Source organism: Grammomys surdaster, unplaced genomic scaffold, assembly GCF_004785775.1.
Source record: "Grammomys surdaster isolate TR1022 unplaced genomic scaffold, NIH_TR_1.0 65, whole genome shotgun sequence".
Lineage (NCBI taxonomy): Eukaryota > Metazoa > Chordata > Mammalia > Rodentia > Muridae > Grammomys > Grammomys surdaster.
In genome coordinates, this window is record NW_021604567.1 from 19,424,311 (window position 1) to 19,438,422 (window position 14,112).

The 14,112-nt window shown below is 38.4% G+C and overlaps 1 protein-coding gene across 1 annotated transcript in view; it reads left to right on the forward strand.

Annotated features, from left to right (window-relative positions):
* The window catches only part of Tm9sf2 (transmembrane 9 superfamily member 2), a 50,807-nt gene that overhangs the window by 15,863 nt on the left and 20,832 nt on the right, over positions 1–14,112 (forward strand). Inside the window, exons 3-5 of the mRNA XM_028771797.1 lie at positions 1,515–1,608; positions 8,463–8,590; positions 12,332–12,461. Coding sequence (XP_028627630.1) covers positions 1,515–1,608; positions 8,463–8,590; positions 12,332–12,461 — 352 coding nt within the window. The remainder of the gene's footprint in view (positions 1–1,514; positions 1,609–8,462; positions 8,591–12,331; positions 12,462–14,112) is intronic.

Here is a 14,112-nt window from a genome sequence, read left to right on the forward strand (position 1 = left end):
ATGTGGGTGTTTTACCTGCCTAAGTAACTGGCGTTAGAGATGGTCGTAAGCTGCCATGTGGGTGCTGGGGCTTGAACACAGGTCCTGATAAAAAGCTGAGCCATCTCTCCAGTCTCTTCTGTACATTTTAAAAGGATTCTTCTTCGTGTTGTCCCCAGAAAGAACCACTGTTTTGTCTCTGAGGCACTTTTTTCTCTTAAGTATTTGAATGTGTGTCGTTGCAGTCTTCCTTGTAACCGCAGGGATTATGTACAACTGTTTACTGAGTGCTTATCGATAAGCATTTCACTTCCAGTTGTTGTTACTGTCTCATGTGTGAGGTGTGTCTGTGGAGTTGGTGTCCTTCCGCCTTCACCTGGCTTAGCTAATTGCACTGAGCTGGTCAAGCTCTGTGACAAACACTACCCATCGAGACATTCTTTTTTGGCCTTCCAAGATGTGGATTTTGTTGTTTGTTGTATTATGATGTGTGCTGAAAAAAAACGACAAACCCTATAATCATTTAAGTTCTGTATTCCATATTGGTTGTTACATAGTTCCTAGATTCTAATTGACTTATTTCTCCATAGCTCAGAGTTTTAAAGGGCAATGTTTGATATACAAAAAAAGTACATACAAAAGATATTACCCCATCAGAATCTCTCTGCCTAAGTATATGTAAGAAAGGCATACAAAAGCCCTGAGTTGTCATCCTAACTCATCCAGGGCTTGTGAACCTTTGGGAAAAGTCACTGTTTTTCTCTTTTCTGCTCGTTCACTTACGGAGTCAGCGTGTCTACTTTGTTCTTGTTAGGAAAGATCTGGATCTGGTCCATGTGTAGTAGTGTTTTGTAATTTTTGAAATTTACCTTCCTCTTAAGAATTTCACTATCCTGTGGCCATTATGATAATAGTCTTACATAATCCCCATGTTATTTCTTAGTGAATGTTCTATAATTTTCTGTGACAAAATTGGGTTGAGTGGTCATATTGAAACCAAATTTCACTAAAGTTGACTTGTAGTACACAAAAATTATAGAAGACAATCATAGGATTCTGAATGTGCGTTTCCATCCTTCTGACTTCTCATAGTGAAAGAATAGATGAGCACCATGTCTGAGTGAGGTAGGTATAAGATTGATACATCTTCTGGAAGTGTTATTCTCTGGAAAGATTTGAATTAAGAAGTGACAACAAAAGATTAATCCTGAAAAAAAAATGCCTGAAGAATAAGGATATGTTATAGTATATATTATATATAGTTATATGTAGTTAGATAATATATATTACAATATACTATATATTACATATAATTAAACTTCACAAGAATAAGACATAATGTATAGATTTTTTAACAGCCTTATATGTAAAATGTAGAGTATTTCTAGATCTGGTGGGAACTGTGATGCTTGAGACTTAAATATAAGCACATTCCTCATGTAAAGAACTGCTAAGTAAAGAATCTTTGAAGATTGGCCAGTGGTTCTTACCTCATTGTTTTATTCTATGTCTAAATGTTAATGTTCTTTCCTCAGGTTTGATTTTTGCCAAGCATCAGAAGGAAAACGCCCATCTGAAAATCTTGGTCAGGTATTATTCGGGGAAAGAATTGAACCCTCACCATATAAGGTTTGTATTTATTTAGTGTTAAATAGAAATTTCTTACTCATAGTTTTGGAGGTTTCTTTTTTATTCTTGTTTGAGAACTGTCACAAATAATTTGAATCTCACAGGTAAGAAGCAATTGCTTTAGTTTGCATTCATGAATAACCAACCAAGCAAGCTAGCTTCCTTCCTTCCTTCCTTCCTTCCTTCCTTCCTTCCTTCCTTCCTTCCTTCCTTCCTGTTGGTTTTGTGTGTGTGTGCGTGTATGTGTGTATGTATGTATATGTACATATTTAAAGATTATTTTATGTATAAGGGTGTTTTCCCTGCATGTATGTCTGTGTATCACTTGTATGCGTAATGCCTTTAGAGATCCCTTAGAATTGGAGTTAAAGGGGATTGTGAACTGCCATGTTGGTTCTGGGAATCAAACCCTGGTCCTCTAGAAGGGCAGTCAGTGCCCTTAACCACTGAGCTATGTCTCCAGCCCAGTAGTAATTTCTTAAAGCCATGGTTTAGAAGGACCCTTCTTCTTTTCATAGTGTGTCATTGATAGGTCTGTGCTAGAGTTGTGATGCACAGTATGAAGGCTTCTGTCCTCCGTGAAGCCTGCCTCACACTAGTTTCCAGTCATGGAAGATTGTCTCTGTCACTCTTTGTCTCCTTCTCTTTCTGAACAGAGTCTAGATTTCCTTGATTCTCAAGGGTGACACTGCCTGGGCTTTTCTATTGGTATTTTGAAGAGATTTTTAATTTTCATTTTATGTTTAGTCTTGGGTGATTTAGCTTATCTTTCAGAATCATTAAAAGTATTTTTGAGGGATGGGATATAGCCTGTTTAGTACAGTGGGGTTTTTTTTGTTTTTTGTTTTATTTGTTTGTTTGTTACCATGTACAATGGCCTGGAGTCTGTCCTCGGCATCACAAAACCAAACATGGTAGCACAGGCCTGTAATCCCAGCACTCAGGGTCGAGGGCAGAAAGTTTGAGTGTCCTCAGCTACTTATTGAGTTGGAGGCCATCCTGAATGACCTAAGACCAGTCTCACAGAGAGTTTATTTGAAACATCACATACATTTTTTAGGACACCAGTTAAATGAAACTGCACACATGTAAGATATTGTCTTTGATATATGTACTTCATCATTTATAATTATTTATTAATTATTATAATCATTAATTATTTCCCATAATTATCTCCCTTTTTAAGCTTTGATCTTTTAAACTTATTCTCCCATATTGAGCAAACCTCTGGTCATTTTATATGTGCTCTCCTACTGTACAAAGAGTAGTAGACCTCTTTCAGAAAAATTAAGACGTTTATAATTATAATACATCACTGTGTATAAATAATTTAGTGTTTGAAAGATGATAAAATGAAAAGTAAGTCTTTCATCTTCTCAGTACTATGTAAGTTTCTTCTTAACATTTCCTGAAGATTTGTGCACACATACAAGTTGATATAAATACAATTAGATTGTTACTTATATTTTAATATATTCTGTACTTTACATTGTTCCTTCTCTTTACTTCCTTGGGCATCTGGCCCTGCTAGAACTTTTCCTGTGATGCCTGTCATTTGGCGTCCAGGTATTCCTCAGCCCACAGCTGCCTTTCCTGCCTTCCCATTCATCTTTTCTGTGGCTTAGACTCTACCCTTAACAACCTTGCCTTCTTTTCACTAGGCACTTCCTTCTTCTTGGCACTTTGTTACCGGGAACATCCATCCAGTTAATCCCTGGGCCTACATTGTTCCTAGTAGCCATCTTGCTCCCCCTCTGTTCAGAACCCTTTCTGTGAAGCCTCAGGGGCAGAAAGATATTAACACTGATTAAATTTAATCAGCTACCATTTTTTTATGATTTATTTTTATTTTAAGTGTACGGGTGTGTTGTTATTTGCATGTATGTCTGTACCGTGCTTGTGCAGTGGCTGTGGGGGCCAGAAAAATGGCATTGGGTTCTCTGGAACTGGTTACAGATGGTTATGAGGTGCTATGTGGATGCTGGGAACCAAACCTGGATCCTCTGGAAGAGCTCCTAACCACTGAGCCATCTCTGCAGCCTCTACAGATTCATTTTAAATCATAAATCTTTTGTCTTCAAATAATCTAATCTGTAAGTCTCTGCTCTAAAAAATAACAGTTTTAAATTATTTTGAAAGACAGTTGAAGACCTTTTGAATTGAAGTCACTGGGGAAGAATTCATTGTGTCTGTATGGAAAGCATCAATAATAACTCTCTGTTATGAGTTTGAGCGAGTACTTTGATAGCATTGGATTCATTTGTAGTAGAGGGTGTTGTCAGGCATATCTGTGAAGTTATACAGACAACTTAAATATTAATGTGGTGTCTCTTTTTACTTAGTGCTGGCCTTTAGAGAGTGGAAAGAGCCTGGCGGAGATAGTGCATGCCTTTAATCCCAGCAGAGGCAGGTAGACAGGCAGATCTCTGCCTCGGGGATCTTACACAGCCAGGGACAGACAGCCTTTAGTGTAACAGTAAACTGGAAAAAAACAGTTCTTGTCTCTAGTAGGAGCTCATTCTTGACATTTCTAAATGTATGTTAGACCCTTGTGTCCTTGGACGTTTTAGATTTAGTCTCTTGTCCAGGGAGTTGAGGTAAAGTAGAGCAGAAGGATTCCTAAGTAGACAAAGATGTGCACCTGACAGTTTTCACATTCTACAGAAACTTTTAGGGTCAAGGTCTGTGCTCAGCAGGGCATAGTGGCACACGTGTCTGTGGGGATGCTAAGGGCAGTCCCAGGCTGTCCTGGGCTACCTAGCAAGATCCTGCCCTCCAGACCAAACCTAGTAAGTTCTTCAATTCCCAATTTAAAGAGATTCTTGAAGACTCGGCATATGAAAACATGGTGTTGGGTGACGAGAGTTTTCTTTCTAAACCAGCCATCAATGATTTTTTCAAATGTATGGGTCATAGTATTTTGGAATGTAGCTTTGATTAGAAAGCCTGAATTTGTTTTGAAAGATGAACTATAACCTACCAACCCTCTTTTATCGTTTCTTGTTTTTCAAGACAGAGTTTCTCTATGCAGCCCTGGTCATTTTAGAACTCACTTCTGGAGACCAGGCTGGCCTTGAGCTCAGATCCTCCCAAGTGCTAGGATTAAAGGTGTGTGCTACCACTGCCTGGCTAGATAGTTTTACTCTATTTAAGTCTGCAGTAAAGAAGTGATAACCAGCAGCAGAAGACGTTCTCCATCCGAAGGCTGCTTTGTTACCTTTTTCTGTGACATCTGGTTAGGTCAGGAAAAAGTGCAGCTTTAGACGGTGTGCGGATCATAAGACCTCACATATGTGTAAACAGTCACTCACTGATGCATCCATTCACTGGGTTAGCGTTTATGGGTTAGCTACTTTGTGTGCCCCAGGCACTGTTATGGATAGAGAATGTGAACAGTGGACAGGACAAAGGAAATCCCTGGCCTTCGTGGATCTTTGGTCTTGATGGCAGAGAGGAGACTGGAGATGTGTATAGTGTGTCAGTTCCTTGGGGAAAGAATTCCCAAGAGTAAAGCAATGTGGACAGAGGGTTTGTCATTTTAGATAAGACTTCAGAGAGGTGACATTAAAAATGTAAATTTAAAAAGTCTCACTGAGAAAGAGACTTTTGAATACAAGACCTTAAAAATAAGTGAGGGAGTAAGCCACACAAGTGCCTGGGGCAGGAATTTTAGAGGCAGACAGCAGATGTCGGGTCCCCAGGTGTGGGTGGACTGGCCTGGGGTGTTCGAGGTACAGAAATAAAGGAGCACAGCCTGAGCGAGAGAGTGATGGAGACTGATAGGAGGTGAGAACAAGAGTAACGGCTGTTACCGGAGGAGGCACAGGTGAGTGGTAGAGCACTTAGAGCAAGCCTTACACCACGAGAAACAACAGTGGCTAAAACTTTGGACCCTTCACATCTGAGCAAGATTGGAGATTGTTGCATCAGCTTGACTCTGACATGGTCACTCACTGTTGGGGTGTGTTGAGAACAGACTGAGGGGTGTAAGGAGAAAACCCAGTCAGGAGATTTTACAGCCATCCAGATAGGGTTTGATGGTGGTTTAGACCTTAGGGAGGAGATTGTGACATAGCTGGGCTCTTAAAATCAGTTTGTTCATTTGTTTGTTTGTTTGTTTGTTTGGAAGTAGAGCCGCAAGAATTAGCTAAGGAATAAGGTAAAGCTTGGGGTTTTCATTTTCTAAGGCAGATAAAACAGAAGTTGAGTAAACAGCTGAGTAAATTTGGGACATCTCATGCCCTCTTCTGGCTGTTGTGGTACTTACACATATTAGGCACATGGACACAATAAAATTAATGATGTGTATTTTATAATATGGAGAGTGATAGAACAAGACACCTCTTACCTACCACACTAAGTAAAATAGGACAGAGTTGAGCTTGTGTGTCACAAAGGGGGGCTGGTTTCTTTGCCATCTAATAACATTTTTTAAGTTCTTATCAAAGCTTAAGTACTGGGGCCTGGAAAGATAGCTCAGCAGTTAAAGCAACCTTGTGCTTTCAGAAAACCCCGATTTGATTCCCAGCACCCACATGGCAGCTCAAAGCTATCCATAACTCCAGTCCCAGAGGATCCAGCACCTTTACCTGGCCTGTATGAGTGTGCATGTGGTATATGGTCATACACATAAAAATAAAAAGTACTATTAAATCCACAGCAACAATGATTTAAGGTACAGAATTTCTAACTAAACATAAGGAGAGGAACATTGTTTCTATAGCTCAACCCTTTTGGGCTATATCCTGACTAGCATTTCTTGGTTTGTGTCTTTACTACCTTGATTTTTCTGATCTGTAACATGTGGAGAAGGCCAACCATACTCATTTATTGGATAGGATACATGAGCCTTGATGAATGCAAAGTACGTAGAACATGGGAGCATGGGAGGGACGTTAAATGTTGCTCTGTAATCAGTTGTTACCAGGGCTGGAGGATGGCTCAGTTGGTAAAGTGCTCGCTACATAAGCTTAAAGACCTGAATTCAGAACCTCAGTACCCACGTAATAGCTGGATATTAGCACATGTTCCTGTAATCCCAGTTGGGGAGCATGGAGACCCTACAGCTGTGCATCAGTGAGCTCCAGGTTCACTGACAGCCTGTTTCAGAACTAAAGTGGAGAGCAATAGAAGAGGGTGTCTGATGTTGGCCCATGGGATTCTTATGCTGCACATGTGTAAGACACTCACTCACTCACTCACTGTCTCCTTATGCTGCACTTGTGTAAGATGCACACATGTAAGATGCACACATGTAAGATGCCTGATCACTTGCTCACTGTCTCCTTTGGTCTTATTTTCCTTTACAGTTGAGCACAAAAGTTGAGTCAGCTAAATCCAGTTCCCAGCCATTAGATTGAGGTGTAAGAGTTACTGTTGGATGGCTGATAGCAGAGATAATAATAATGTCTGTCTCTCCTTGTCTAATTGGACATCTGTGCCTCTCATTCTGTCATATTAGTACTTCTGTGTTACTGCCTTCAGTTTTTAAACATGGACCTTAAGGTTCAGAATCCTGCTCCAGTACTGTTTTAGATGGAGGTGGTGATGTGAGAATGGAACTACTGGCTGGCAGGTGGCAGCAGTGGGCTACACTTTAACATTGACCTCAGCTGATGGACAGCAACTCAGTTGCTGTAGGGGTGTCAGTAAGTGACATACAGAAGTCGGCCACTAGTTAGCTATTAGTACACACCTAAGCCCCAGCATTTGGGGGGGCTTAGGTAGAAGAATCCGAATTTGAGGCCAAACTGCAGACCTTGTTTCAAAAACATCAAAAATCGAAAGTCAAGTGGGCTATTTATTTAGAAACATAATTTTTTGTTTTGTTTTTTGGAGACAGGGTTTCTCTGTGTAGTCTTAGCTATCCTGGAATTTACTATGTAAAACAGGGCTAGTCTTGAACTCCACCTGCCTTTGCCTCCAGAGTCCTAGGATTAAAGTCATGTGCTGTCACCACCCAGAAAAATGTAATTTTTGCATTAAAAATTATTATGGTTTATTTATATAGTTGATATGTCACAGCCTTCTGAAAGAAAATATGGTGATGTTTATATGGGGGGTATTTTTCTTTTCTTTTCTTTTCTTTTCTTTTTCTTTTTTTTTTTTTTTTTGGTACTGGATGTTGAACCAGAGCCTCATGCCCACATACTCTGCAGTGTGCTCTACTCCTTACTTCTCAGCCCAAGACTTAAATGCTCCCAGTAAATCATCATGAACCTATTATTAAACTATTATGTGAATGGGTGTGTGTGTGTGTGTGTGTGTGTGTGTGTGTGTGTGTAGTAAATGATTCTGGACTCAATTGGAGAACCTCTAGATTTTAAATTTGGTTACTAATTTTTAATTTTACCCTTTTTATATGTAGAATCCTGAAAATTAGCAGTCTTTAAACTTGAATAAAGGGTCATGTTTGCTTTGATTTTAGATATTCAAATGTGGCATTGTGGTCACTGCTGAGTCTCCTAGGGAACATTAGGGGCACTTGATTGATTCCTGTTCACTTGGACGCTAGCACAGAAATCTTGGGTCCTTGTTACTAGAAGCCATCAGCTCCAGAGGTGTAGAAGGTACCTGTACCTGTGGGGTGCTCTGCCTTTTCCTTCTCGATCACATTTACATGTAGAAGATGAATAGATTGAAGTCACCGGAACACAAAAGAAAACTTAGGATAAGAAAAATTGGAGACTTTATAGAGAAGCGCATTTGAAGGCGCAGTGTAACTGAGTGAGCTGTGGTGCATCTTAGATGTTTATCAGCAGTATTGGTGACTTAAAGTATCTGTTATCTTAGGAAGTACTTGTATCTTTTTGCATAATTTTTATTAATATACCTTCTGCTTTCTTTTTATACAGTTTACATTTAATAGGAAGGAAACCTGTAAGCTCGTTTGTACGAAAACATATCATACAGAGAAGGCTGAAGACAAACAAAAGTTAGATTTCTTGAAAAAAAGCATGCTACTGAACTATCAGCATCACTGGTGAGACAGAGGTTTAGCGGGTGGGACTTTGATGGTGAACTTTCTATATCGATGTCTATAGAGATTAAATTGTAGGTTGCATAAAATATAACAGACTTCTGCTCATTCCAGAGCAGCGTTAAAGCAGATGATTGTGTCAGGTGCTTCTTGTACTCAGTCCTGCTGCTGCTCTGCTTCTCTGGTCCTGTGTATTAACACGCGCACGTGTGTGCTATAGGGAAGAGCTGGGATCAGCCAAGTGAAGTTTACTGTTTGTTAGTAGCATCTTCTTACAAACCGAGTCCACTTCTTGTTTTGTAACCATGGTGCCACATTAACAAGATTCTTACCAGTTTGTGTTGAGGATTGTTTAGACTCTGGGTCCTAGAGATAGTGGAAGCAGAGACTTGGAGGTGTGTCTTGGCAGAATGTTGACTGGCATGTGCAAGGCTCTTGGTTTTATTCAAGTACTTGCAGGTAAGAGAGATAGCAGAAGCATTTATTCCTTAGCAGCTTCCATACAGGAAGGTATCTAGAAATCTTTAGCTAATCTTTGCAATTAGTCTAGGTCCTATTTTAATACCAGAATAAGTTAATAAGAAGGAAATCAGTTTAAGGTCGTTTACAAAGTTAAGAAGTATTCATTAGTGAAATTTACTAAGCAGTTTGTAAAGGCAGTTATAAACAAATGACTGCTTTAAAAAATCAACTGGAAAAGTGCTGTTAAATAATAGTTTTTGCCATTGAATTGGGAAAGTTTTATGATTCTAAGTCTGCATCATGAACAGGAATTTAGAGACTTGTAATTCTAGATTTTAGTCCTGGACCCCCAGGCCACTCTATTTTTGGAAATACTGATTCTCAGTTGTGGGTTTACTGAAACTGAGTTGAGTATATTTTTATTTCAGAAGGTTTATAACTTGACTTTAAGAGCAGAATTGGCAGAAATAAAATGTGTCCTTCAGAATTTGAAAGATCTTTAAAAGTACTGAATTCTAGCTGGGCAGTGGTGGCGCACGCCTTTAATCCCAGCACTTGGGAGGCAGAGGCAAGCGCATTTCTGAGTTTGAGGACAGCCTGGTCTACAGAGTGAGTTCCAGGACAGCCAGGGCTATACAGAGAAACCTTGTCTCGAAAAAAAAAAAAAAAAAGTATTGAATTCTTATGGAATCTTACTGTGAATTTATTACCTTCCTTTGTACCAAGCTGCTTTAGGGAGGCTATGATTACTTTCTAAATTATTAAGCTTGTGAAAAACCCTCAAGTGGTACAGAAAAATATTAAACAGCAAATAAGAGTCATCTAGTGCTGCCAGCCATTTATTCTGTCCTGCCGCCTCCTGGGCACCACTGTTTGTCATGCATGTTTTCAGATTTCTGCATTTGTATATATGTGAAAGGGTGGGCATTGTTAGAAAATACAAAAGCTGACATATTGTGTACTTTATTTTTGTTTGCTTGTTTTGTTTAAGGACATATTAGGCATTTTTCCAGGTCCGATGCCTTTGTAGATCTATAATTTCATTTGCTTTTGTAGTTGTATGAATTTTATGATGTGGATGGTAATTTTTCTTTTCCTATAGAACATTGTAACCAATAAATTCTTTATCTCGTTATAGAGAAAGGTTAATGGGATATAGTTTTCTTATTTGAGTTGTAATTTTTATTTTTACTTGGGCCACTAAAAGTGGGTTAGAGATCTTTGGGGCTGACTTTATTCGTAGCTGGAGCAGCTCCATCATTCTAGAGCTTGTTTCTGATCCCCACACTGGTACCTGAACTCTGTTCAAGCTGTCCGGTGCACTCTGTCCCTCAGCTTTTTATCTAGGATTCTGAATCAGAGAGCATATGTGTCCATGTATTACTGGAGACTGGATATAGGGTCTTAATTGTGCTGAGCAAGCACTGTACTACTGGGTTCTTTATGATATTTTAAAAATAAAATCATACTTAACTAGTTGTGTTCACACTCAGTGTTCAGTGACAGAGCTTCTAGACTTATGGCAGCTTATGGTATAGAAAAGGATTAGCACGTTTAACCTCAGGTCCTACCAGTTCAACCAAGGAGACTGGTGTACAGTTTTCAAAACTGCAAAACCCTCATTAGTATAAATCTGCTTGTGTTAAAACTACACAGTAGGACTTAATTGCCACGTTTCATTCAGTTTTGCTACACTTTTGGTTACTTTAGTCTAATCAGAACCTTTTATAACTGAATCATTGGGAAAGTAATGTCTTTATAGTAAAGTTTTATTGCTGGCAGTATTTAACACAGAGGTCCTGGAATGTAGAAGAGAAAGTGCCCTCTACACTGGAAGGAGTTCTTTCTGGAAGAGAGTTGGGACCAGTCATCCAACTGTAATTCTTAGATTCTTCTTCCATACTCTTATCCACTGTGATCTATTGTAATTAGGGTTGAATTTTTAGAAATTTAATACTGCTTCCTAATTTACGAATTAGGAATTAATTAACAGTAAATTTAAAAAAATTAAATTAAAAATTTAAATTTAAAAGTTAGCAGTAATTTTAAGTGGTATTCTCTAAATTTCCTTGCATTTATTTCAAAGAGGTTCTCTTTCTATTTAGTATATTCTAATACCTGAAATAGCTATTAAATCAAGACATTAAATAAATTACAGATAAGTAAAATGTTTGTTTTTAAAACTCTAATTGCCCCCAGTTTCCATATTGCAGTAGCATTCTAATTTCTGTGTAGCATTTTCTTTCTTGTGGCTGGCATAAAGACATTTTATGTTGCCAGTGTACACTCACTGGTTATAATTCATCCTGTCTAAAGCAACTGACTGATTATTTAGTTCTCTACAAAGCTCTTCAATTATTTATACAGCATCGTTTTATGTTTCTAATATTTTATAATGTTATAGTCTTTCAGCTGTAATAGTAAACAGCTTAACAGTATAGGTGATTCTAAAATTTGTACACAGAGTGCTATTAATTAGCACTTAAATATGACACAACATGTTTTATTAGGTCATTAATATACACCTTGGGTGAATATAGAATCATAATTTTACTTCCTAGGGCACACATTAATTAAAAAATAAAACATGCCCTGGAGTGTAGTCTTATAACTATAATACAGCTAGTATATTTTGGCTGATTTTTTTATTTTGTCTCCTGCAGTGTGTTCTAAGCATGGGAGACCACATGCTCAGACTGTAATGTAGTTTCACAGTGCCACAAAACTTCATTCTTTTACTGTTTTTTCACTATAAACTTTGAAAGATTTGGTTCTGTTGCTTTATAGCAATGTTTGTTTAATAAATCACTTCAATTTAGTAAGTTTTAACAAAATACTATAATTTCCTCTTTTTTCCTCACTCTTTAGTTAAATTTCATCTTGCAGATGTATTCTTTTTGCCTTCTATTGAGTTACTGTAATAGACATCATTTATGTCTACCTAAAAAGCTCCCGAGGAACCAGATACATTGTTTGGCACTTGTGTAAAGCTTCAAGGACTTTGCTGAAGGTAAAAACTATACTCAGGTGCCTAGATGATGTCATTAAATTCACAGTGGCAGCAGGCTGACTTGTAGAACTCCTTTTCTGCATGCATTTGTGGTTTCAAAGCCTCTACTAACTATACTCTTATTACAGTGTATCATGGGTCCCATGAAAACATGTTGGAATGTTAAGACATTTAAGATGTTTACATCTTACGAAGTGACAAAGCTGATTTAAGCTGTGCTTCTTAGCTGTGTTTACTCAGATCACTGACTTGACTTTTACTCACATGCACAGGATTGTGGATAATATGCCTGTTACGTGGTGCTATGACGTTGAAGACAGTCAGAGGTTCTGTAATCCTGGATTTCCTATTGGCTGTTACATTACAGATAAAGGCCATGCAAAAGATGCCTGTGTTATCAGTGTAAGTGTGTGGTAAACTTTGCACTGCTTTTTAGAAGAGTTTAGTCTTTGAACAGAACTGTTACAGAGAATGAATGTTAGCTATTCTAAAGCACATTACTTTAATACTGTGCAAATGTAACTCTAGAAATGAAATCATTCAGATTTGGTTCAAGATTTACAGTCTCTTATGGTATGTTCTATGTTAAGGGCTAAGCCTTTGTTCTAACTCAAAGGCTACACCATGGGGCTGGAGAGATGGTTCACCTTTTACAACCTTGTGGACGGGACCTGAGCTTGAGTCCCAGCACTCCAGTTCCAGGAGACCTGGTGTCCTCTCCTGTCCTGCAAGAGGACTGGTACTCAAGGCACACATATACTTACTACACTAAAATACATTTATGTAAGGGCCGAAGCCATGGCTCAGAGGTTAACAGCATGTACTACTCTTCCAAGGAATACAGCTTCAATTCCCAGCTGGTTACAACCCCTCCAGCACGCCAGTGCCTATCCTACACAGACATACACCCATGAAGATAATTAAAAACAAAAATAATTCTTTTAAGGTTTTGGAGACAGGGTCTCAACCACATAGCTGTCCTGATACTCTCTGTGTAGACCAGGCTGGTCTCAAACTCAAACTGTCTCTGTCTCCTGAGTGCTGGGTTTAAGGGCATATACCACCATGTCCCTACTAAAAAATAAGTCTTTTTAAAAGATTTTTTTTTTTAATTAAAAAAAGTTAGATTCAGGGGCTGGAGAGATGCCTCAGCAGTTAAGAGCCCTGGCTGCTCTTCCAGAGGTCCTGAGTTCAATTCCCAGCAATCACATGGCTTACAACCATCTGTAATGGGACCCAGTGCCCTCTTCTGGCATGTGGGTATACATGCAGATAAAGCATGCAACATTAAATAAATAAATACATACATAAATAATTCTTTTTTAAAAAAACACTTAAATCATTTTTTTACTTAAAAAAAAAACAAAAAACAAAAGCTAGACTCAAGGTCATTGAGATGTTCAGTAGGTGAAGGTGCAGGCTGACCTGGCCTCGGTTCCCAGGCCCACGTAGAGAAGGACATGACTGACTCCCTGAGCTTGTGGCTCTGGCCACTCGCCATACATGTGACCACACATGCAATCTGTAAAAAGTTATATCTGTAAACCTTGTTAAAGAGAACACATAAAAGTATTAAGGAAAAGTAAGAAAAAGGAGTCTGATACATAAATCTTAATTAAGAACATGTAGACACTGGAGAGTCAAAAGGGCATCTCTAAGTTTGTGAATTTGTATCACAGAAGTTGGAGAATATACTTTTTATCAAACCTATTTGTCTTTTAAACCTTGCTTTTATGGTCAGAATGTTAGAAGAGACATTAATGTGGAACTGTTATTAATACCAATATGTAATAGTCACTAATTTTATATTATTTTGTTATTAGCAGTATTGGGAGTATAAGGTTTCCACATACTGGGGCAGCCTGACTCACTCTCTTCCTGGATATGATCTGCTAAGTTCGCGTAGTCTCCTTAAAGTGGTTAATCCTCTTGTGAAAGTTGAACAAAGGCACTTGAGTAGCTTAGGTTGTTGCTTGTAAACCTGAAGAGGTTTACAAATTTTTAGAAAGGTTTGCTCAAATGTGGACAATTTAATATTTATAATATAACTTCT